Source organism: Puntigrus tetrazona, chromosome 15, assembly GCF_018831695.1.
Source record: "Puntigrus tetrazona isolate hp1 chromosome 15, ASM1883169v1, whole genome shotgun sequence".
NCBI lineage: Eukaryota > Metazoa > Chordata > Actinopteri > Cypriniformes > Cyprinidae > Puntigrus > Puntigrus tetrazona.
Window position 1 is genome coordinate 11,875,032 of NC_056713.1, and position 24,627 is coordinate 11,899,658.

The window sequence follows — 24,627 nt, forward strand, 5'->3', positions numbered from 1 at the left end:
CTTCAGGAAGAGAGGACACTGGTTCTTGGCCTGTGGGCAGGATGACCAGAACCAGTCAGGCAGCGGGCCTGCTTTAGCGGTGGACACAAAGTAGCCCAGAGCCATGGGCTGCTGGAGGATGTTGGGAGACTCGTCGTGAGACTCCATCCTGTCTGTGCTCTGGCCCTGAGGACGGGAGAGAGACAGCGGACGCTGAAACCAGAGCTATGACAAATGACTTCCGCCACTTAAAATAGTTATGTAACAATACGGATAAAATTCTAAATCATTTCTCATTACTCCTAAATTTAGTTTTTTTTGAAAGATTTCAACTCTTCAACTTTCATTTAAACTTTCTATTTATCACATAACGCACACATGAGTTACACAGAAATATTAAGCAGCAAAATTAATAAAAATGTTGAGCAACAAATTAGCACATTAGAATGATTTCTGAAGAATCATGAGACACTGAAGACTGGAGCAATGATGCTGAAAATTCAGCTTTACGCCACAGGAATAAATCTTACTATATTTTAACAAATAAAAGCAGCCTTAGGTGAATATTTTTTTTTTACACTTTATGCTCACTGTCATGTAGAAATTCTTCAAAAAGAGTTTACCTTGCTGCCGTCTCCTCCGTGGTGGTAATGTGAGCCTGGCGATTGTACTGGGGAGGTTGTGGGGGAGCTGGGTAAGATGTTAATAAGATCAGGATCAACCAGGTCATTCTCTGCCAGCAGGTCCAAGATCACATCCATGCCGCCCATGCCATCTGTGACATCTGCAAACACAACAAGAACGTATATTAGCATGCTAACATAATTAAAGGGTTAATTCACCCTACATTTACATTTCAGTTTCTACCACATTCAAGGACATTGTGGTACCTTAATGGGCCTTTAAACACAGTAGGATTTTTCTCATCTATGCCGGTCAGAAAGCTCTCAGATTTCATTAAAAATATCTTAATTTACATTCAGGAGACGAACGAAGGTCTTGTGGTTTGGAACGAAATGAGAAATTAATGACAGAATTTTCATTTTGTCTTTATGTTTAACGCCATTCCAGCTTCTGTGGCTATTTTCATGGCAAGAAATATTCTGACTAAATTATCATGTTTTTAGAATTTCTGAAAAAAAAAAAAAACAACAACAACCTCAAACTGTATTTGGCTTAACTCTGTTACAAACGTGTTGATAACTAATAACATTTTGAAAACACAATCCAATAAAACTTCTTAATAGATAAAAGGCATTAAGAACAAGTTGAAGGATCTTCCCCTAGTATTAAAAACTTTATATGAAATTCTTCCCCCCATTATTGGGTGAACTACGCCTTTAATAAGTGCTTGGTAAGGTGGATGTGAAAGGGTCTCACCGTTGTTGGGATTGAAAGCCTGGAGGCCGGCAGAGGTGGGGAACACGAGGATGTGAGTGCAGGAGGTGTCCTGAGGAGTGTTTAACTGAGACTGCATGTTCAGGGTCGTGCTGCGGCCAAACACAGAGCCTGTGGACACGGAGTCTATGGAGAGACAGAAAAGAGGGAAAACGATGAACTTTTCTAAGGGTCTAAAAGGATAAAATGCACAAAGACAAGAGTAGAGAACCAGCTCTCTGTTTGACAGCGCTACGTTAATTACCTGGCATGATGACAAAAGAAGCCTGTGGTTCCATGGCGACTAGACAGGTACTGAGGATGCTGGGACTGTCCGCGGCAGAGATGCCGCACATCCTGCACATTTCCTTCAGTCGTCTGCTGAGAGACTGCAAGTTTCTCCTACTCAGCATAATGCTCCAATCTGACAGGAGAAAAACAGCAGTTACATCAAAAGCGAAGAGCACATGATGCCAAACAATAAAAATAGTAAAAACCTACCACGTAGCTCCCCATGACCTATCCTTCCCAGCCGGCCAATCACAATACGCCAAGGAAGTGAGGTCATCTGTACGAGACCTAGGCACCATTCCCAAAGCTTCTGAAGGCCCTGTCGTCGTGCGGAGCCCTTTTTCCTCCGAGCTCTGTGTGAAAGTACACAAACGCCCCAGTCACAAACAGAGGCTTGGGCCTGAGCAAACTAAACCAATCAAAGACCAACTCTTGATTGCTTACCGGTTGGGTACGTCGATGCTGATGACGCAGGTTTCCAGCAGCTCTCCGTACTGGTCTGTGCAGGAAGCCAGGAGCCACCTCTGGTCATGTGACAGGCAGTAGGCCACAAACAGCACGTTGTATTTCTGGGCAGCCTCTCCGAAAGTCTCACCCAGTTCTGTCTGTTTGTCCTTCACTGGTGCCAGGACGAACGGCGGTGCGTAGAGATGTAAACACTCTGGTCTCTGAGGAGGGCAAGGACCAAGAGGTCAATGCTATGATGTTACACAGCTCTTTTTCTCATATATATATATACATATATTTATTTATTTTTTTTTCTTCTCCCTCCCCATTAATTTACCAATTGTTATTTAATATTTTATTACATCAAAATGTATATATTTAAATTCAGCAAAGTGGTAAAATTGATTAAAAATGATGATAAAAGACATTTAATAATGTTACAAAAGATTTATTTCAAATTAATACTATTAATTGAACTTTCTATTACTCAAAAAAGTTATCAGTAACATGCTTAATAATTGAGCACCAGTAATAACTGAAAACAACTAATCTCCAAATTAGCTATTTCATTAAAAATATTATTTACATTAAAATTAGAAAACAAATTTGGCTAATTGTAAGAAAACATTGCATTTATGATCAAATAAAAGGTGCCTTGAGAATTCAAAGACTTCAAAATCTTACTGCAAACTTTAGATCGAGGGGTGCATATTTTCATGTATAAAGATTTTTATAGAAAATATATATTTTTAAAATAATTAAAATATATAACTAATCATTTAAACATAAAATATCAACAAAACTAGGAAAAAATTAATCCATTTAATTTTTTTTGTCCTCTGAACTTTACCACAGGCCTTCTAGGACTCCCTTTGCTTATCGATTTAATTTGAAAACCCTTTGTCTAATATACTGGCAATTTTTAGGAGTACCTCTTTGCTCTGTAGTGCAGTGTCAATGGCCAGGCCGGGGCCGAAGCCTGTTAGCGTTTTGACGTTAGTGGAGGTTGGCAGACGCCGTCTGCACTGAGTGTAAACTGAGAAAGCCAGAGACTTCAGGTGCTGTGCGTATATATGGCGCTCCTCACTCCAGACCGGCTGCAGTAAGTACTGACTAGGTATAATCTGATAGAAGAAAACACCATGTTTAGATCCAAGCAGCGCGACGTTAAGTGTCAGAAAGCACGGACCAGATGGATTCTTACTTGGACATTTACGGCATTCCTGATGTGAGGAGGAAGAGACTGAAGCATCTCTAGATAACAGCGAAGAAGACCCATCGTCCACACGCTAGAATTGCCGCCTTGGCCTGTCTCCTCATAGCTGAAGGGGTTTACGATGTAGATGACTATAGCGGGAGGGTAGGTGACAGCATGGGAGTCTCCGTCAGTCGGCACCCCCACCTTCTCTCTCTCCATTGTGCTGGGACACAGATAAATCACAGATCAGAGATCACATCTGAGAGAATCAGTAACAAGATTGTTTGGATGTGAAAGGTACCTCTCTGCAGGTTCAGACTGGACCTGAGGTTGGCTGCTGGCTGATGTGCCGTCCCCCAGAGTCCCTGCACTTTGACCGGCACTCGGCTGGCTGGGCTGCAAGCCCCCGAAAGGAGGCAGTGAGATGGGCTTGGAAGACGGCATGGTGCCTATGCCCTGAGAGCAGGAGGAAGAAGAAGAGGTGGTGGATGTGGTGGTGGTGGTGGTGGTGGTGGCGGCGGCGGCGGTGGTGGTGGTGGTGTTAGTGTTGGAGGTGCTGCTGGAGGTTGGGGTGGCGCTCTGAGCTGCTGTTACAGGGCTGCCAGAGCTGGAAGTTTGCGTAGAGCTGGTTGGGTTTCGCTGGGAAAGCAGTGAGCTGTCCAAAGACTGGGATGACAGAATGGAAGCTGAAGAGAAAAGAAATGGTATAAGTAACTTGCATTTACCTTGACCACACAACATCAGATATCGTTTGCGCACATACCCAAGTCGTGACAGCACACTTGTGCGTAGAGTTTGAGCTTGCTGAACGCCTCGCTGCTACTGCTGATGGTTTTCGGGAGCCAGTCGGTGAGAGTCTGATCCGTGAGAGCTTTGGATCCAGTATCGCTCACCGTCACAATGCCATCAACATGAGACTTGGCGATGGGCCTGTGCTGACCTAGCCGGCAGGACTGTTGAACAATAATAAATCATGTCAAGTCCATTTTTTTTTGTATAGTGCTTTTCATTCTACACAATGATTTAAAGCAGCTTTAAAGAAAACCATGAAATTCAGGTTCATAAAAAGATAATATATTATGCCTTTTTGTGTTATAGTCACATTTAGTTTACGTAGATAGATATAGTTTATTTTATATACAGTACCTGTATATAAAATAAATAAAAAAATAGGTGATGGTATAGTTACGTAATTTACAAACAAATAATCAGGTGGTTGAGACACACACACACACAAATATATATATTATAATTGCTTTACATGAGTGTGCTGTACATGGAATAATTTGTATATAATAGGCTATGAGCCTTAGTGCTCTGTTTTTTTTTTTCTCAAATCTGATTTTCTCAGATATTGTATAGCCGTTCACGTTGTTGTTTTAAACTGGTATGTAAAATCTTTAAAAGTATCATGTCAGTGAGGAATTAATATAATTGTCGATCTACAGTAACGTAAAAGTCCATGCGTTTTGTGCTGTTCACACCATCATGACAAAAACAGATCCAAGTCACAGGTGGGCAAAATTTTTTTTTGTTGGGCCATATCTTCTTGCTTACATTTTTAACATGGCCATAGATATCCAAATTCATTAGAAAAAAACTAGACATGCGTGTATATATATATGTTAAAAATCTGCAATTAAATAAATCAGGCAGTTGAGATTTGCTATATAACAGTTTTACACAAGTGTACAGTGTGAATGTGGAACAAAGTAAATATTATGCAAAAAAAAACCCACCAAATGAATGTGCAAATCACGTGTGTTCACAATTTAGCAGGTTCTAACCTCATATACAGCTGTCAAGTCTCTGAAGAAAGTTCTGGCTCCATTAAGCAGCGCTTCATTGTCAGGACACACCACCATGTATCCGATATCCCGCTGAGAGCTGTAGGGGTCCAGCAGAAGCTTCTCCCAGTACGGCAGAGCAAAGGGAGACAGCACCACAAAGTCATACTCATTACCCACTAGTAATGTGGGGATGGGAAGGGGCTCTGGAGACTCATCGGTGCCTGAGAGAGAAGAGTTGTGTAAATATGCCCGTATCACATAGAAATGATGCATAGGATGGTATGTGTCAAGTTATGCCTACCGTACGATCCCCTGCCAGCCATCTTGTGGAACTGCTGCCAGGTGAGGGGGCCCTGGACTCCCCAAGAGCGCACAGACCTCTTCTTCTGGATGGTGTCCTGCAGGACAGGCTGCAGCGACAGCAGCATCCTCAGCACGTCCTGGGAGAACAGCATGTTCATATCGAACGCTGCAAGAACAGAGAGAGTTTTACAAACCCCAGATTTGACATCAAATACATTTACTCATAAACCCATTTAGTAAGAAAAAACTGTTTTGTTGGTTATTTGCAGAATTTGCTACAGGTCTGCATGAAATAAATTCACAATATCTACATATCTATAACTGGATTGTTCTTGCAATACATGCTGGACGTCTCCAATTATTTGACCTTTCCTTACAATCAACTGCCATATTAACAGCTCATATGCTATCCTGCCTTAGTTCAATCAACAACCCATGGACTAAACCAAAACCTGCTCGGTTTTGTCTGTTTTGTTCAAATGTACGTCACAAATATGGAAGAAATGATCTGTGAAAATGTTTACGTAAACTTTCATATTTGGCAATTTATGACAAATGTATAAACAATATAATCATTTCACGAACAAGAACATGTGGCTATCAAAACATTCAAAGTTAAAGAGTTTTATTATTTTTTTACTAGTCACTATGAAAAGTTAGCATATTTAAAAAGATATTGATGTATTCTGTGTTGGAGTAGGTTTATAAATGATTTATAAATGATTTACCTTATAAATTAATGAATGTTATACGCAACTGGCAATATTTTCCTCAATCAAATGATACCAAGTACTTGATAAATGAGCAATGGAATAATTACTGTATTTTTTTGTTACAATTAAGCTATAGTGTACAGTGCATTTGTACTACATGTACTTTTTTTATATAAATACATAGAAACCATACAGATACATTTTTACCATGGTATTGAGGTTTTAACTGTGGATATCATGATCTAAATATATGCTACTATAGAAGAACAATGACTGTTTGAATTTTATTGAAATTAACCAGTTATTACATTTTTACAAAAAAATATTTTTATTACAAAAAGTTATTTTGTTTTTGTTTTTTTTAAATAAATGTTACTGCTTTTAATAAACAAATTTACATCTGCATCCTAACTCGAGTTACAACTACTGTTAACTCAAGGTACCTTTAAAAGTGCAAAAAAAAAAAAAAAAAAAAAAAGTGCAAAAAAAATTTGTTAAATGTTTGTCATGTTCGGTCCATAAAAAGTAGTGTTTGCACAATTAATGGTCTGGTTTCAAGAACTCTTAATTTAAATTTGTTTTAGTCATTTTGTGGCCGACTTGTGGGCTTCACTTGACTCGTTTTAAACCACTGCTAAAATTTGCACTGAAAAAAAAAAAAAAAAAACAGCAAAAACAACAACATTACAGAGGAAGTCTCACCATTGCGTTTGGCCCAGTGGTGTAATGAGGAGCTCTTGACCAGCGTCTCATCAACTTTTCCTCCAGACATGTTGTCCATGAACTGTCTACCATGCTCCAGAGCCAAGTAGCAGTCACTGTAATAGTCCCTCTCTTCCAGGCGCATGGGGAGCTTTAGACTGGTGCTGGGATGTTCTGGCCTGATGATTGGGGAGAAGGGGTTAGTGCAGAGATCCTGCAACAGGAGGATTAGATCATCCGGGACCTGCTCTTTAAGGGCCGCCCCTCTCTGAAGGGAGGCTGTCCGTACAGCCTCAAAGTGCTTCTCTATCTCCCGTCCGGCATCCGAACCACGTCCCATGATATCCAGCTCATCCTCCAGAAAGAGGCCTGACCCATTGCCATAGCGACGGTTCATGACCGCGCTAAAACCGCAGGAGCAGGGGTCCATGCTTGAGTACTGCGAGTCCATGTTGGGGTCGCTGATGTAAACGCCCACATCCGCCCCCGTAATGTCCATGTTGCAGACACAGATGCAACAACTGTCAAAATTGCAGTCCTTGAAGAGGTTCATGACCGACTCCGAGAGGATGAGGGTGACGTATAGGCTGTGAGCTTCTGGGATGGAGGGCACGGTGGCCGGCTCAACTGAATTTAAAGGTCTGCAGGTGGAGGGCGTAGAGGCGGGAGAGTAGAGGTCCGAGTTTTCATATTTCAGAGAGCCCTGGACGCTGGCAGGGCCTCTGGGGGTTCGAGGGGTTCGGGGTGTCCGTGGCGTTGGGGCGGAGATTCGTGGGGTGGCAGGGGAGGGCAGGATGCCTGCGCCGCTGTTGCTTGGCGGGGCGCTGTTAGACATAAAGGTGTTGTGTGTCTGAGGGGTGCAGCTCTGGTCCTGTTCAACTGCACTTCCTACACTAGGGATGTTACTGTTACAGAAAAGGAAAAAGTGTCACAAATAGTGGCTAAAATATCAAACCAACTGACATTTACTCTGAAGCTAGATAGCACAAGTGTACATTTCAAGCCAAATGTTTAGTATAAAACACACACACACACACACATATACATATGTAAATATAAACAAACAAACATTTACCCACATTTTGCTCATCCCACAGTTGAAATCTTTAGTTACCTCCTAAACTAAATTTAATTCCTGATTCACCGTTTAAAGTTTTTAAAGTGATTCACTGCCAATCTCTGTGTTAAGATTCAGCATAAAAGCTGCAGCATATGTCTGCACTTTCTAGCTAAAAAAAACCTAATTAAGTAGGTGTAGTAAAGTGACCTTTTGGATGTGTGCAAGGGAGATTCTTGTGTCCCATGTATGCATGTGTGTATGTATATGTGTGTGCTTGCGTTTATAAAGAGTGTATTTGCAAAAACATCTCTCTTTCTTTATTTTAAAAACAAATTAAGAAAATCAGGCTGATTATTTCATGTTAAATATTTACAAAAGAAATCCTGATGTATGGACATCACGCACTTTTTCACAAAGATTTGAAAAAAGTCTTTTAGTGTATACCAAGCCTTCCTCAACGATCTGCTCTTGCCGGCCAAATAGAATCAGATTAGGTGGGAAAACGGTTAATTACAGGAACATAATGTAAAATAAACTCTATTCAGCCTTTCATAAAAGATTTTGCTAAAAAACTGATTTAAAGCTCCTAGGTATGTTTGTTTAAACTGTGTAAGTGCATAATGTCATGCCCTACTGTGCCATTTTTTAAACACTGCATACAACTTGTAACAGTACAAAATGTACAAGCATTATAAAAAAATCTTTGAAGAGAAAAACAACTGGTGAATCAGCATCTCATTCCTTCTCTGACAGTTTAAGTGAAAGTACACCTGTGGTTAGTCTGCTCGACACTGAGTCACCTGTAGGAAATTACTTCATTAATCTACTAAAATAACATTGGAAACGGTATGTTCCTGCAAAATAGCTTAGTTTTTGTTAGTTTTGCAGTTAGATGCCGGCGTTCATCCTAAATCCTAAATCAATGCTCTGGATACATTCCTCAATTAAGGCTGTACTATGATTAATATTGAATGTCTATTTTGGGACGGCAGCTGCTTGGACCACAAACAACAGAGAAGAGTGTGTTCTGTACTTGTTAAAAACCTGACCCACTTACTTCAACCACCACCTGCTAAATACGCACAACCCCACCCCACCCCACCCCTCCTAAATAAGATAAATAGAACTGTTTAAAAGCCTTTTAGGCTTCCATACATGCCAACTAGCTGATGAAAGCCTGAATTACTCAATGTCTCATTAAGAGGTTTGTTTGTTGCCAAAAAAAAAAACCCCTCTGTAACACTAAAACCTGCTAAGGTTTTGTCCGCTGTTGTACCTGTCCTTGTTGAGGAAGGTCATGGCTGCCATCGGTTGCAGCATCTCCAGCTTGCCGACCGTCCAGCTGGGCCTGTACACGGACTCCTCCGGAAGCTTGATGGGAAGCAGACACTGACTGGGCAGAGTCTTCAGAGGTGCGTAAAGAGAGCAGCCGATGAGCGCTTGGCAGGACTCTGGCTTAAACACGTAGGAGAAGTCCTAAAGATATGATAAAGAGACGGAGCGTTGTGTCATGAAATACCTCTTCGTGAAAATAACCCTGGGAATTCACAGCAGTAATTAAGTCCTACCTTAATCTCTGAGGGTTTGGGGCTGCAGAAACCCTCCTCCACCTCCATTTTGAAGTTCCCGCTCATGGCCCCATCCAGGAGAGAGAGGCCAGCCGCTGATTCTGTATTGCCCATGTTTATAGGAGAGTAACCCATGATGATGTGCTGCTCCAGCGACGGAGGGGTTGGGAACATCTGGTGCAGGTCTGCCGAGCCTAGATCAATAAACACACACAATGAAGGAACAGAATTTTGGCACTATAAATAGAAAATAGGTAACAGATGCTTGCCATTAACATTTCAGTCTGTGATGACTTGTGCAGTGAAACCGTTTTTGTTTCAGAAAAAACGCAGCTCATGGACTTTAAGAATAGCATAGATATTCAAATTTGGTCTAAATTCGGTTACGTAAACTTTTGTACTTCCAAGTTATAAAATTAACAATTAAATTAAAACATTTTGCTTCAGTTTTATTTAATAATTTTAGTAATTCAACATTTTACCTGTGTGTGTGTGTGTGTGGATATATAACTTTATATATAGCTCCAGTATCCAATATGGTATACACAAGGCATTTGTACATTTAAAAGCACAGAACTCCTTTAGAACTAGCAAACAACTTTCTCTATGTATGACATGAACTCATTCTAACATATTCTAAACCAAACTGCTCAGACACTTCCAGTTATTAGAACAAATGTTACTATAATGATGCAGATTCAGCAGGGGTCATGAATTGAGGCACATACAAGGCAGGGGGTCTGGCGCTGCAGGTTTCGTTTCTTTCCCACCAAATTTTTCCTCCGCTCCACCAGCAGCTCTCCTAGATCCAGGCTGTTTGGAGAAAGACAAAGAAATGCTCACTTTAATTGCTCTACTGTTCCTCTAGTTCAGCAAATAAAAGAACTTTATGACCACCTAAAATTTTTCTAATGAGGCAGGAGATCATTAGAAAAATTTGGCTTCAATTTGAATAGCACTGTATCCAAAAAATGCTGGAGCATTAGAAAGTCTGATTCATACCAAAAAGTTATAGAAAACAGTGGATTATGATGTTGAGCTTCAGTTACCTTAGGTCCGCTAGCATTCAGACTTTCCACATCATAGCTAGCTGGCAAGTACTTATGATTACTAACCGTCAGGTCATCCTCGTCAGAGTTAAAGAGGTTGTCCAGGTCATTAATGGACACTACCAGATCTGTCTCATGAATCAAGCTGGTGGTTGGAAGTGGTTTACTGCCACCTGACCCCTGGGCATCTGTGTCAAAAGGTACAAGTAATGCAAAAAAAATTTTTTTAAGGAACAATCATTTTTATCAAAGTGTGAGGAAATAATACTCACCATCAGAAGATGACACACTGCCATCATCCCTCTAAAAGAAAATAAATAAAGAAATGAGACTTCTCACTTTGAGAAACACAACCACACAACATTTTTCAAAGAAATTCACTGCTAGACCTTATTTTTCTTGCCGGCCTCCCTCTCAGCTCCAGGCTTTTTGTCTTTTTCAGAGAAAGTAAACTCCTCATCTCCTTCCACAAAAGCATAAGGATCAGAGTCACGCTCCTGGTCTCCATCACACACAGCTGCAGAGAGATGCTGGTTTTTCTTTTGCTCGTACATCTTCACCAGGTCTTCCGACACTTTCAGAGGCCTTTTGGAGGATGACATAAACCTGCAAGAATCACCCCACACTATGTTACTTCTCTAGTTAGAATAAAATCAGTAACAACCGATCAGTTTTCATTAGATCAATAACAATCAATCCGTGATGACTGCTGCTGTCCAGTTTCATCAGCTCACACAAAGTGCACCATGATACTGGGTCAGGAGGGTCCAATACAACCTATCTGCCACTGCAATCAACTAACATAATTAATTAGCAGTATGGAAACAGTGCAAAGCTGCCTGATGTTATTGACAACCACTGAAGCAAAAAAATTCTTTATGGAAGCACAACTTGCATTTACTTTAAGTTATTAAAAGCTGACCTGTTCTCAGGTGAGTAAAAAAAAAAGCAATACAATTTTTTGCCTTTTTTGGATCCATTTTGCAAATTGTTGGAATTCAGTTCTACTAAGCCAATTTTTTTTAACTGCGCTAGAAAAGAGCATAATTAACACTATCAGTGCACAAGGCTGGAGAACTCACTCTGTAACTGACACAACAGAATCCTGGCCTCCGGGCCTGTTACCATCCTCAAAGAGCGTGACCACAGGAAGCTGAGGCGTGTGGAAATCTGCATTCTTCCCACCAGGCACCTTAAAGTACCTCCAGGGGTTATGAGTTGTGTCCTCGTTGGGGTTTATGGCGGAGCCCACGTATACGGTGGCTTCAAGCGACTCTGGGTAAGGAGGTGGACAGGGTAAAGGCAATGGGTCTAGTGGAGAATCATCTGGGGGTTTCTGGGGCACCAGGCAGGGCTCAGAGGAAGGAGGGTAGAAGTGCTGGTGCAAGGGCGAGGAGGAAGTCTTCATGCCGTCAGCCGTCTCCTCTCCACGCTCACAAGGGTGTGGGCTAAGCGGCGGGGGCTGAGGTGAGCCAGCCATCTCGTCAGTTGAGCCATGCATCATTGGGGTCTTGCTGGAGGTGACGTCTGCATGATGGAGGCTGGGGTAGCGGCTGTCCTCGTGGCCCTGAAGACACAGCCTATGAACAGCATCGCCCTGCTCTAAATTTGGCAGTTCTTCACACAGAGAGCTGCGGTGGTGGAAGGGCGTCTGGGGCCTCTTCTGTTGCTTGTCTCCTTTCTCCAGCTTCTCCGCCATCTTGTGTTTGGTAGAGGGCTGAGGAGGCTGGCCAGCAGATGGAGGGTGCCCTGGGGTGCTACATGCCCGCTGTTTCTGGTTCTTAAGCCTGGAACGAGAAGAAAAAGCTCAATGTCATCGACTGGCTATATTCCTTCATTAATCTATGTTAATTACAGGTCATTTGTTGCAGCTCCAGCATACCTTGAGCAACTGCACTGTGACCTCTGAGATGACTCTACGAAGTCCCAAACGGAAGCTTTGTCCGTTTCTTCCTCACAAACTCCGTTAGACATGGTTGAATACTTTCTCCTGCAAAAATAAACCATAGCAAATGCTTGAAGTTTTTCGGTTACCTTTGTTTTTACTCTTAATAAATTTCCCTATTGCAAGGTAATTTGCTCTGGCTGATCAGTCAGGCTGTAGGTTTTATATTCATACTTGTTCTGGGCTCGGTTAATATTGCACTCCTGCCAGACTCGCTCCACCATTTGGCTGGCTAGCCGGCGGGGGATCTTGCCTCCGTGATGACTGCTGCTGTCCACACTAAAGGCGCCTGACATTGCTGAGAGTTTCACCCATTTCTGGGCAGGCTGAGAAACTGCAACAGAGGGGGCAATGTTATTAGAACTAAATGACAGCAACAGAGAATCCAATCACTTGTCTGGTCCGACTATGTATAATTCATAAATGAACATTAAATATTTATTAAAAATACATATAAATAACAAAAATACAACTTCAAAAATACAATTAAAACAATTAAAAAGAATACAGTAACGCATTGTTTTTAATTTTTTTTGTATTTTTTACACTTAGTGTATAATTACATAATTACTGTTAAATAATTACCAATAATAGCAATTATATAAATGCTACATAAAGTTATAGATAAAACTTTTCTGCCTTTAAACTCTTATGCTGACAAAAAAATACATGAAATAATATTAAATAAGTACAATAAAAAAATTGTTTATAATAGTGCTGTCAAACAATCACGAGTGATCACATACAAAAAAGTTTTTGTTTGCATACTTTGTGCATGTTCTGTGTATATTTATGTATATATAAATGCACACACAAAGTATATATTTTGAAAATATAATTTTTTTCTGCTTAATTTTTTTCTGTATCTAAAATTTAATTTTATGCTGAGGGAAAAAAAAAATCTAGAAATCAATCACATAACATGTTAATCACATCCATTAACTCAATCCCAAATGGAGGAAAATCAAGTTACTTATGCAGAACGTCCTAATTTTTCTTCCATTTTTCATAGTGGTGGTACCTGCTTGAGCCTCCTCAGGTGAAGTGGGAGGAGTCAGGGTGACTGAAGAGATGCCAGTATCTCCATGGACCATGTGACTGTGCTGACCTCCTGAGTAAGAGCCCGAGGAGGTGGAAGAGCTCACTGTAGCCACGACTGGGATATCAGACTGGGCCACCAGCACCAGGCTGGCTGGGTACACCATCCTCACACCAGCTGCACCACATGAACGATAACTTGCACTCAATTTACACATTAACTGAGATGACGTTGAACTTTTAATATGTTCGGCTGGCTTACCAACAACAACCTCAACAGCAGCCAAAGAATCATCCTCCCAGTCGAGGTCATCCATCTTGTCTTCCGTGACCTCCTTGGTGTTGGGGCCTATGGGATAGAACTGCTTCCATTCTTCAATCAGCTTCTGGGTTGGTGGATCTGACAGCTTGTAGGACTGGCCTGTCAGAGTCCCACTCAAACCGTACGGAGAGAGAATCACTGGGGGAAAACAGGCAGTATATGAGATACTGTCTCTATGAAATTGCAAGTGTGATACTTCCTGGTAAAGTCTCTGTTCGCTTTGTGGTAACCTGAGAACATGAGAACGAGAATGGCTTAGGGCCACAAAGAAAGCCATAAAACGAAAGTCAAGAACTGTCAATAATTCAGTTCATACTAGTTCTGAAACAGGACAATAAAAAAAAGAGCAAAGGTATTTCCTTTTAAAGTGTCACGCCACATGTTATTAGGTGTTAACATAATGTCTACTAATTATTGTCTATGTGTATCTGTTTTTTTTTTATATCAAAACATTTTTATTCATATTTTGATTAGTTTTATATTTTCAATTTTTATATTAGTTTTTGTTTACGTTTTAATAATTGTTGTGTTTGTCATTTTTTTTGTCTCTCTCCGTATTTTTCTTTTTGATATTTTATTTCAGCAAATGTTTATTTTGAGCAACAGTTAATTTAAAATATTTAATTTGTAGCATTTTTTTACTCTCTTTCCTGGCAGTTTTGATTAAATTTGAAGCATCCTTGCAGAACAAATGTATTTCTGTATTTCTTAAAAGTGTACCTACAATATATTTGCATGCAGTTTCTTTAAAGCAAAATGAAACTGACTAGAGCACAAACGGTTGCATTATCTCCACTCCTCCTCCCACAACTTCCGAAGCTTTCCACACCTACAATTACACATTATTCAAAACTGTGGTGAGATCTGACCTGTGCTGATACAGGGAGTTTCATGACACTTTAACACAAACCAAACACAAGGCAAATGAAAACCTGCCGTGTCTCAACGTGTACGAGCGATAAAAATATTCACAATGCAAGAGAGTTCATGCAAGTTTATAATAGGCTAATTAAACATATTGTTAGATCACGTTGGAGTCGCAGTAAAAAAATAAAAAAAAAAGCACTGGCTACATTACCGGTCAATTTCCATGTAGATAAGCATTACTTTAGAGGATGTTTGGCTCCATTATTCAAGACAATAAAACATGAAGGGATAATAAGAATGAGTGCACTTGGCATTTGACATTATTGCTTTTGCAAATACATATAACAGGAGTCTAACATAAGCTTTAGAGCCCTTGGGGAGACGATTAATGAACTAACACAAGCACTAGCCCTGTGAAGGAGCTCTGCCAAAGTCAATCTTAAGCCATTACAGTGAGAACAACTGGAATAAAAAAAGCCAAATGAAATCAATCAATCTGTCACTGTTAGCCACTTATAATGCAGCACAACCAAGCTTCAAGAAAGAGGTTTGTCATCGCCATTGAAACAAGGACTCTTAATACAAGTTAAGTCCTGGAATGACAGCAAGCCATCAACACATCAGAGCCTGATTCGTATTTAACCTGGCATAACAGCATTTGCAAAGGTGGATTAATGACTGAGGTTGATCGGACATAGGAGAACAGGTTGAGAAGAAACACAGATGCATCTTGTTCAGGGTAAAACATACTGTTCTAAGCGGTAATGCAAGTCACAAGCTTGTGAACTCAGCACCCTGGAGGGAACGGTGGTGATGTAACAAAGCCGAAAGCTGGAGAAGTACTGAATCTGGAAAACACCTCATCAGGGCCACAGTGGGGCTACACTGAGATAATGACTACCACAAGAGAAGCAGCGTCTCGGAGGTGTTAACATAATGTAGGCCTGCGCCCTTGAGCCGAGGAGAAAACATGTGTTTGCCACCAGTCTGACTGCTGAGGCAACGACAAACCACAAAAAAGACAACAGAACAAAGGGGAGGGCCTGTCATCTTTTCATTTTCAACACTAAAGCATAAAATTCACTTTCAAGTTTACTGTCATTATGTGCTTCACGGTGAACAGTAAACTTTCCGCGTTTGTATATCAATAGAACTGTGGCTTAGCGTGAGTCAATTAAAAAAAAAAGATCTTTAACTGCATTATTTCCACACAGTCACTCAAATCTGGCTCACGCTACAGCTTATTCTGGCCAGCAGCCAGAAAAGGGCCAGGAATGTAAAATATAGACTAGTTAAAATCTGAAATAAGAATTAGTAGTGCAACAAACAGGAATATTACCTTTCAAAAGTTTAGAGTTTTTTGTGTTTGGAAAAAGCATTTATTTGCAACAATAGTATTGTGAAATATTATTACAATTTAAAATGACTTTTTTTTTTTATTTAACAAATTTTCAGCAGCAATTATTCAGTGTCACATGATCCTTGTGCTTACTATTATCAATTTTGAAAACGATTATGCTTCTCAAAATTTGTAAAAACCGTGATCTTTTTTCTGGATTCTTTGACTAATAGAAAATTCTAAAAGAATAGCATTTACTTGAAATAACGTTTTATAACAAAATGCCAGCCCTTTTACGTTCACTTTTAATCACCAATCTAATGCATCCTTGAATAAAATAATCCTCGAATCTTTTGACTAATGTAATGCATTCTTGAACCAAGTTAATTTCTTTTTAAAAGCTCCAACCGTGTACCGTGGTTCCTTTGGAGTAAACGCCAAAACTTTACATTGTAGTAAATTATACTAGTAATATAAGGAACATGACAAAAAAAAAAAAAAAAATTAAGATTTGCTACAGAGTACATTTAACAACTATTAGTGTTATTAAAAGTGAGATAAAGGTATAGATAATGGCAAATAAGCATGATGCAAATATAAAGTATAAACCAAATTAAAAACAACAACAAATGTGTTAACCAACAAGGCATGCTTTTTGTGAGCAAAAGTTCAAGACATGCAGCTTTCATCTGATTGTAGTCACGCTCCTACCTTGAACTGAGCTGCTGCTCTGCTGGGCCAAAGTCAGGTGCTCCTCACTCAACAGATAGACAGGCTGGTGCTGGTTAATCTCCACGCTGGTGCACACGTTACTATCTCCATGTACAAAGAACGTGAAGGAGCAGGACAGGTGCTCGCTGCAAAGGACGAGGAACAAATGGAGGATTATTTGAGGGTCTGAAGTTACAGCCTGAGAGAAAGCAGCACACTTCCTGGAGGTCTCTGGGAACGGTGTGTTGACAGCTGAGGTCTTCACAGTGTGTCTGCAGGCTAAGTGCCCAGAGAGCTACAGTTAGTGACTGAACCTTGACCAGGAGTACTATGAAAAAGTTTAGGAAACACTAGAACACATAATGTGCGTCACACTTTGACTTGCTTTGTAGCACACATTTTCAAAGTTAACAACCCAACACCTGTGAGTGTGTGACCCCGCAGGCTAGAGTAAACAGCTGCTACAGTGTAACCAAACATACAGAGGATGAGCGATCAAATTCACATATTCAGGAAACACCAACCGACCCCACAGCTCGTTTGTTTTTTTTGCTTTTAATTCCAGAAGCCTAAATACTGAGTTTTTTTTTAATTCTTAAAGAAAATCCGAAATGCTTTATTATAAGGGAATGAACTACGCAATGCTGCACAGCAAAAAAACTAATATAAAACAATACGTTATTAATCATTAAGGATAAAAATGTACAATTAGTCTGTGTGGGAAAACGATTGCGTCATTTGCAATGCCTCACGGGAGTAGGCAGCTGCTGATGAGCTCTTCTGCCGCCATTTCTGTTTCCATGGTAACAGAAACTTCTTTGAAAGGTGGAGATTCTGCTCAGGATGCTTTTTTTAATACCAGTGAAATACTGACTTAAGGCTTCTTGAGCAGCTTTAAAGTCTGATTGTAAACCGTCTAACTTTCTAAATGCATGTTATTGATCTTATTCATCAACGATCGATTCATCAATGAATTACATTTTTGATACTTAAGATCAGGCCCCAGTCTTACAAAACAATCAAACATTTATTTCATTGTTCCAATATGAATGAAAAGATCAGAAATCTGAGCCACGGTAGGTTTGCAGTGAAAGATGCATTCACAAGTCATTGTTAGATATCTGTGGCAAATATACTTATACTACAGACAAAACAATGCTCTCTTTAATGGCATTTACAATCTGACTTTCTAGCGCTTTACAGTGGCAGCTCTCTGTTTGCATGCCTGAACACTGTAGCCCATTCTCATTCAGAAACAGCAATGCAGAGAACCATCACTTCCTGCCTTTAAGCCAACAGTGGACGCATGCTCTCACTGGAGGGATCGAGTGATGACCCCTGGTAACGCCAGAGGGTACAGCGCCAGCGTGGGTGATGCCAGCGACGCATGAGAGAAAAAGCTTAGCAGTGTCATTATGACACGCCACCAGCAAAACCACTACAAACCTCACACAGACAGAAGGAACTCCAAAGTGTATGCACTACTATTCAAAAGATGATCAGTAAATTCATGCTTTTTAACCAGTAATGATGCATTAAACTGAATAAATGAGCTTTTCGTTGTATGTTTTTGTGTATGGTTTGTTAAGACAGGACAATATTTGGATGAGATACAACTATTTGAAAGTTTTTAAAGTTGGACAACACCTTTAAAGCTGTCCAAATAGAGTCCTTAGCGGTGCATAATACTAATAAAAACTTCTTAATATCCAATTGGTTTTTTGAATAAAAGAAAAAAAATATTTAATTTTGACCCTATACAATGTATTTTTGGCTAGTGCCACAAATATTCCTGCGTAACCCAATACTTGTTTAGTGGTCTGGGGTCACATATTAAATATAAGAAAGTAGGGCTGTGACGGTCGCCGTGATTGTGGATTACGTCACATTTCTGTTACATTGCCATGTACGGTGTTTTCATCACAATCTAACTCATAGATGCAACCAATATATTTTGCACCGAACACAACATAAGCTCTAAAACGTATAAACAGTGAGGATTTATTAGTATGATCATGTACATGAGTGTTTGCGCTCGTATGATAAACGTTGGGTTGTTACCGTGCCACGCGTATGCAGTCTATTCTCTCTCGGTTCAGTACTTTCTTACATATATCGTTTGTCTTTTGTTGTGAAATCACATTTTACAGGTGCCAGTTACGGTCGAGCGCATCAGGAAAGTCCGTTCAGCGAAACAATATTAGCTGCTCTTCCACCATAAAGCTGAACAGCTCTCTTTGCATAACCGTTCCATTCTGTGCCGATTCATATATATATATATATATATATATATATATATATATATATATATATATATATATATATATATATATATATATATAGCCCGCTCCCCACCACCACCGCATCACCAGCGGTTCTTGGTGATTTCTGCGGCCACTGTCACAGCCCTAAAAGGACATTTTTATAATAAATAACAAATCTTTCAAAATCACCTAACACAAAGCTTTAAATGGTAGTGTATATTCAATGAGCTCAATGTGACCTAACAGCATTCAAGCTCAGCTATCTGGTTTGTTTATGAAAAGAAATAAAAAAAAAAAAAAAAAACAAGCACCAGAAAGCCATGCTTATTAGGAAGAACTCTGGATGTCTGACATCTTTTCAAGTTCAGGCAGAGCTGAACAAGTAAAAGCGAAATGGTGGTTCCTGTTGACCTACCTAGTGTGAAACCGCACAGTCAGTGTTTTGTGAGAAGAGTAAGCTCTTCATTAAAACTTAGACAGAGGAAGCAGCCACACTTTCCAGCTCTTGCATCCTTAACTGACACCGAGTACACTGTGCACACACCCACAGGAGGAAGCCATATCCTCCCACCCACAGACACACCACAACACCTCTGCCCTCAGGGAGCCAATGACATCGATGCAAATGAGACCGACAATTAAACAGACCGCATCTTTTGCCCCTCCCTACGTTATTTGAACGTTTCGCATAAGACAGGCACTTCATTAGGATGACGACACGCTCTGGTGTAACTCTCATGCAAACAAACAGAGCATCCCGGGAGGTTACGCGACAAAAATCTCTGGCTTCCAGAGCAGGGTCTCTTCCTTACACAAGAATGCCAACAGCCTGATGTCATTCGTCTGCTGCGACAAACAATGAGGATCATGCTGTTAAATGCAGCAGCTTACGGCATGCATCCGCATCGCTGGACATGAAAACGTACCGGGTTATGTCCAAAACAGTTCTGTTCGTGCAATGTCTCTTTTACCTTTTGTTGATAGGCTTCTCATCCTTCTCGTAGGGTTTGACGAACCACTTGCCAATACGAACGAAGGATCGGTTCATGAGGCACCGCTCCAGCAGGTTATGGATGGCTTTGAAGAGCAGCGTTCGGCACTCGTAGGTCAGGCCGCTATCCCACGAACCGTCCTCATTACCTGCGAGACACAGACGACAGGTCAGCACTCCATCATATGCACATGCTCAGCTGCCGCTACCCCTTCACATCACTTTAGTTAAAGAAAGATGTATTACAAAATCAGAACAGCAGCTCAGATTTTTATTTGCACTGTCAATATTTGCACATTGCATTTTATAATGATTTTAAAGGGGATAGTAAAGATTAATTAATCTAACTGACCCCGAAAATTCTGAATGGTAGTGTATCTCAAGAGTGTATTTGCATAAACAGATTTTTTTTTATTAAAATTGTTTATCATTAGTTAGTTAGCTGCATTTTTTAAGTCATTTCTTATTTTATCTAAGGTTAGACAAAAATACAATTATTAGGCAATGGCTAGAACTTATATCAAGTTATATATACTATTAAGGCAATCTCGCAATTTTAGTTAGCCAACAATAACACATCAATGGTCTGACAGGTCATGTGACTTATGTCTACCGACTGAGACACGGATTTTAGGTTGATGCCTACAGCTCCGTCTCGTAGCGTTTGTTGTTAAAAGAGAGTTTATAAAAGAACAAATAATTCAAAGAACTAGGAAATTAACCCCACTTAGCTCTTTATTGACCAAGTATTGATCGAGCTATTCTGGTAATAAAAGGTGAATGAGAAACAGATGTTTAATCTCCCTTCAAACTGGAGTCAAGTCGCACCTTTAAAAAAAGAATTAAGCCAAGCCAGCCAATCTAAATAAGCATCGCTAACTTTTCATCATTAACCAGTTTCCTCTTTCATACGAGAACAACTTATATATTGAGAAAGGTCTTATTTGTTATGCAAATATCAATAGTTTTGCTAGGAAAAATAAAGTCTCACCGAAGACATGCTAAAATCCTTAAATACTTTTGCTTTGACGCAACTGCAATTAATGCAGTTAGCAAACCTCAACAACTGCAATATCAATAACCGGTCTATGACTAATGTCTGGAAAAACACCTCCAGACTAACCACCAATTTAGCTACAACAATTCAGCATCAAGAACAGCTCAAACCCTGACAAGCAAAACGTCATCCCTGACTACACGTATTTCTAATTGTGTATGCACATGTTACCGTTTGGAAGGCATGCGCGAGTCTAACAAGCAAGGAGACGTACAAGACAGGTCATGGTGGACGAGCTCGGCAAAGTTGGGGTCGTCCCCCCACCAGAAGATCCAGAGCTCCCGCCGGCCCGGGGTCTGGTGCCTCCGCCACACGCTCAGCACGTCTGCCTTCAGGCAGCGACTGAAGCTGCACAGGATGGGGTCCTCCTCCGTCACCGGGAAGAGGATGGGGGACGAGGTGGGGCCCTGCCACACAAAACACTTCCATTTGATCCCGGTGAGGTCAGCCTGAAGGCAGAGAAGGAGAATGCGTTAGAAAAATCCATCATGAGGGACGGCTCAGCAACCGGTGATAAAGCGACAACTCCGCTGGGGTTAATAGGCACGCATACGCAAAAACACCGCCAAAATGGCAATCTAAGTGTCTGCTTGTGCAACTTTGATAAATGTTGTAAACTAAGGTTTTCTGTGACTAATGCGAGATGACGCCATCTAACACTTTGTGAATCAACATATAGGCTTATTTGAAAATCAGTGTCAGCATCGAACTCTGAAAAACTTTGACTTTCGCTCAACTGAAGGGCCACTCTGGTATCTGAAGGGTTTCTCATATGCATCATTTGCTTGTCCAAGATTCACTGTACAATACTGATTGTTTCATGTACATTAATAACAGTTGTATTTTTTTTATAACAAAGTTTCTTTACAAAAGTTATTTTGTCTAACAAGAGAAAGAACATTAAAATATTTCGAGATTTGAAATCGCCTTCTTGTCCCATAAATTACAGTTTACGCAATAAAAGGGTCTTTAAAATGTTCTAAAAACTATTTTTATTCGCTATTAAAGTTTAACTTTATCCACACGCTTAATAATTATGCCGAGCGGCTAGTTGATGTTTTACAGCGGTTAAAAATATAAACAGAAACCAATAGCAAATATGCTGAGAAAGCATTATTTTTAGACTATTTTGATGTCACATTGAGCCCCTATTCAAGACTAAGCCGCAAACAAAGATGAGATGACATTTCCACTCGTAATCTGTTCAATTTAACAAAGTCCAGTCTGACCTGGATTAGTGTAAAGTGAGTAGTTTATCCAATATGCCCATATAAATATGAGCTTTTGGTGCAAGGAGGAAGTGAAAAAAGGCCAGGCAGACAGGAAGCTTACCATGAATACTTGGCACTTCTTTACAGATTACTCTACAACCATGAATTGAAGAAACTAAAGTAGGTGTATATATAAAAAAAGAGACTTCTCTAACCGCACATTACATATACAAAGTTGATCGAGCTTTGCCAGTATGACCAAACAGGTAATCAGACTAGCTCATAACAGAGACAAAACATAAAGCACCAACAAAGCTAAATAGCTTTTATGACCTGCCCTTTCTTGACAATGTTTACACATTCTGTCTGTAGATATCAGAAATGATATAACGTGACACGAAGAGCTACCTCAACTTCTTTAAACTTATAGATATCACTAATTTCCCCCGCACCTTATATAATGTAATACACAACGATATGCATACATTTCCAGAACAGAAAGTGAAACATTCAAATTTAGTTTAAAACTTGTTTCACTCTGTTGACGTATCAAAAAGTTTTTACAGAAGTATTTATTCCATAAATCAGAAAAAAAAAATGTATATTATATATATATTTTTACCATGTTTAGAAATAAAATGTTATATGAGCCTGGAAAATGGTGTATAAAAAACTAGATGTTGGTGCAATGTGGAAATTCAGTTGTGTCACTATTTTCATTTTCCATGTGAAAAAATTACTATGCTTTTTTTAAACCTGGCAATTAAATTTAAAACCCTGTAAAAACCTTCAGAAATGCAGAAAGGAAGACATAAGCTTTGGTGCGGCAGAGTGAACCAGAGATGGGGGCAAAGTAATCATTTTGAGAAAATTATATATAATAATATATTATAATTTAAATCTACACACTCGGACAGACAACGTGTAATAAAATAAATACTAAACTTTGGATGTTTATTTTTCACTAATAAGAAAGAAGGCTTGTTATGAAAGCTACCCATCCTATAATCTCAAAATTAGCCACTGCATGAAAACAAACAATGCTTTTTGCTTGTAGCGTCCTGGCTTTGATTGCTGATGTTGTTCAGCACGACTCTCGCTAAAGCTGTTTTTCTACTTAAGAGTTACTTCATGCCAACAACTTGCAGCTTGTTCCAGCCAGCTAGTTCAGCAAGTGTTTACCGACGTTAGCAAACACGACCTAAATAAAGCAACAAAGCCGTTTCTCACTCGCCAGCCTCCGTCTACACAACACGGACACGCACCTGAATCTCTGAAATATATATATATACATACATATATATATTTACAAACCGGCGGCGGCAGCGGTTTGGCTCGCATTAAGATCAACAGGCCTCTGTTTGATTGACTGGCCGGCTAAAAATGGCTTCTGGCCCTCAGTCAGTTGATCTCTTACCAGACAGAATAGATTGGAGTGGCAGTCCTCCAGGCTCGCCCCGTTGGGTACAAAACAAGAACTCATCATCAAAGCGCAGTCCGGCGGGCCATCCTCTCTTTCAGATCCCAGGAACAGATAATGCGATGGCTTTCGGAGCGGGCCTCCGTTTCTCGGACACAATCAGCAGGACGACTTCGCGTCCAGCGAGCTAATTAGCTTAGCTCCGCTATTACTCCGCTAAAGGTTACTCACTTACCGGGAAAAATTGCGCTAAAAACTTCCTGCGCGTATTTACCATGATCCGCGACGAGATATTGTTCTCCCCCCCAGATTTGTTACATCAAACGATATGTAATTTCAGCAGTCCGAGGGGGTAGGGAGGTGAATTCAGCCCTCCCCCTTTAGCTTAGCAATAGCATCGGGCTAGCTGAGGTTAGCCTGGCTAAGCGAGGCAGCAACAAACAGTTCAAGCCAGAAGAGTTCAGCTTCAAATTTCGCTAAAAACCACTCGCTCCTTTCCAGGTCTTCGCCGGACTGTCGTCAACGGCCATTCGCGGGGAAGCTGGCGACGAAAGCCAAAGGTTCCGGTTAAAAAGTACAGTTAAACGAGGCAAGGCTGTGCTGTGCTCAGCTGTGTCTCACTGGTTTGTTTGAATACATTGGTCGCATCCTTTAATGGCGGCCACAGGGACACAACTCTACTACACTCTACTCCAGTCTACTCTACTCTACTCGGCTCCGATTGGCAGCGCTGCGACTCAATAGAGGAAAGAGTCGATGCTGAATTCCACGAAGCTCCAAAAGAGTCGACTCTCCGAGAGAGCTGTCAGATTTGGGAGGTTTTTAGATGGGCTCCCCTGTCCTGAAATCGAAAAGGCATCTCTGTTGTTTATCGTATAATGACCCAGTTTGTATTTTGATTTTGCTTCTCACAAAAAGTTGAATGTGGAATATTGAGTTTATATTAAGTTACAGTCATTTATAATATTGCACTGTTTTGTATTTG

At 40.3% G+C, this 24,627-nt stretch overlaps 1 protein-coding gene across 1 annotated transcript in view; it reads right to left on the minus strand.

The window, feature by feature from the left end:
• Positions 1–24,421, minus strand: part of med13b (mediator complex subunit 13b) — a 27,694-nt gene extending 3,273 nt beyond the window's left edge. Inside the window, exons 1-28 of the mRNA XM_043258841.1 lie at positions 23,640–24,421; positions 21,226–21,460; positions 19,935–20,103; positions 16,700–16,845; positions 13,723–13,920; positions 13,444–13,638; positions 12,597–12,756; positions 12,360–12,467; positions 11,560–12,264; positions 10,867–11,083; positions 10,750–10,780; positions 10,544–10,665; positions 10,157–10,241; positions 9,429–9,622; positions 9,137–9,336; positions 6,801–7,705; positions 5,384–5,551; positions 5,080–5,303; positions 4,056–4,245; positions 3,594–3,978; positions 3,299–3,515; positions 3,027–3,218; positions 2,092–2,315; positions 1,858–2,000; positions 1,622–1,780; positions 1,360–1,503; positions 603–763; positions 1–165 (exon numbers count right to left, since the gene is read on the minus strand). Coding sequence (XP_043114776.1) covers positions 1–165; positions 603–763; positions 1,360–1,503; positions 1,622–1,780; positions 1,858–2,000; positions 2,092–2,315; positions 3,027–3,218; positions 3,299–3,515; positions 3,594–3,978; positions 4,056–4,245; positions 5,080–5,303; positions 5,384–5,551; positions 6,801–7,705; positions 9,137–9,336; positions 9,429–9,622; positions 10,157–10,241; positions 10,544–10,665; positions 10,750–10,780; positions 10,867–11,083; positions 11,560–12,264; positions 12,360–12,467; positions 12,597–12,756; positions 13,444–13,638; positions 13,723–13,920; positions 16,700–16,845; positions 19,935–20,103; positions 21,226–21,460; positions 23,640–23,708 — 6,111 coding nt within the window. The 5' untranslated portion in view covers positions 23,709–24,421. The remainder of the gene's footprint in view (positions 166–602; positions 764–1,359; positions 1,504–1,621; positions 1,781–1,857; positions 2,001–2,091; positions 2,316–3,026; positions 3,219–3,298; positions 3,516–3,593; positions 3,979–4,055; positions 4,246–5,079; positions 5,304–5,383; positions 5,552–6,800; positions 7,706–9,136; positions 9,337–9,428; positions 9,623–10,156; positions 10,242–10,543; positions 10,666–10,749; positions 10,781–10,866; positions 11,084–11,559; positions 12,265–12,359; positions 12,468–12,596; positions 12,757–13,443; positions 13,639–13,722; positions 13,921–16,699; positions 16,846–19,934; positions 20,104–21,225; positions 21,461–23,639) is intronic.
• Between the last annotated feature and the right edge of the window lie 206 nt (positions 24,422–24,627).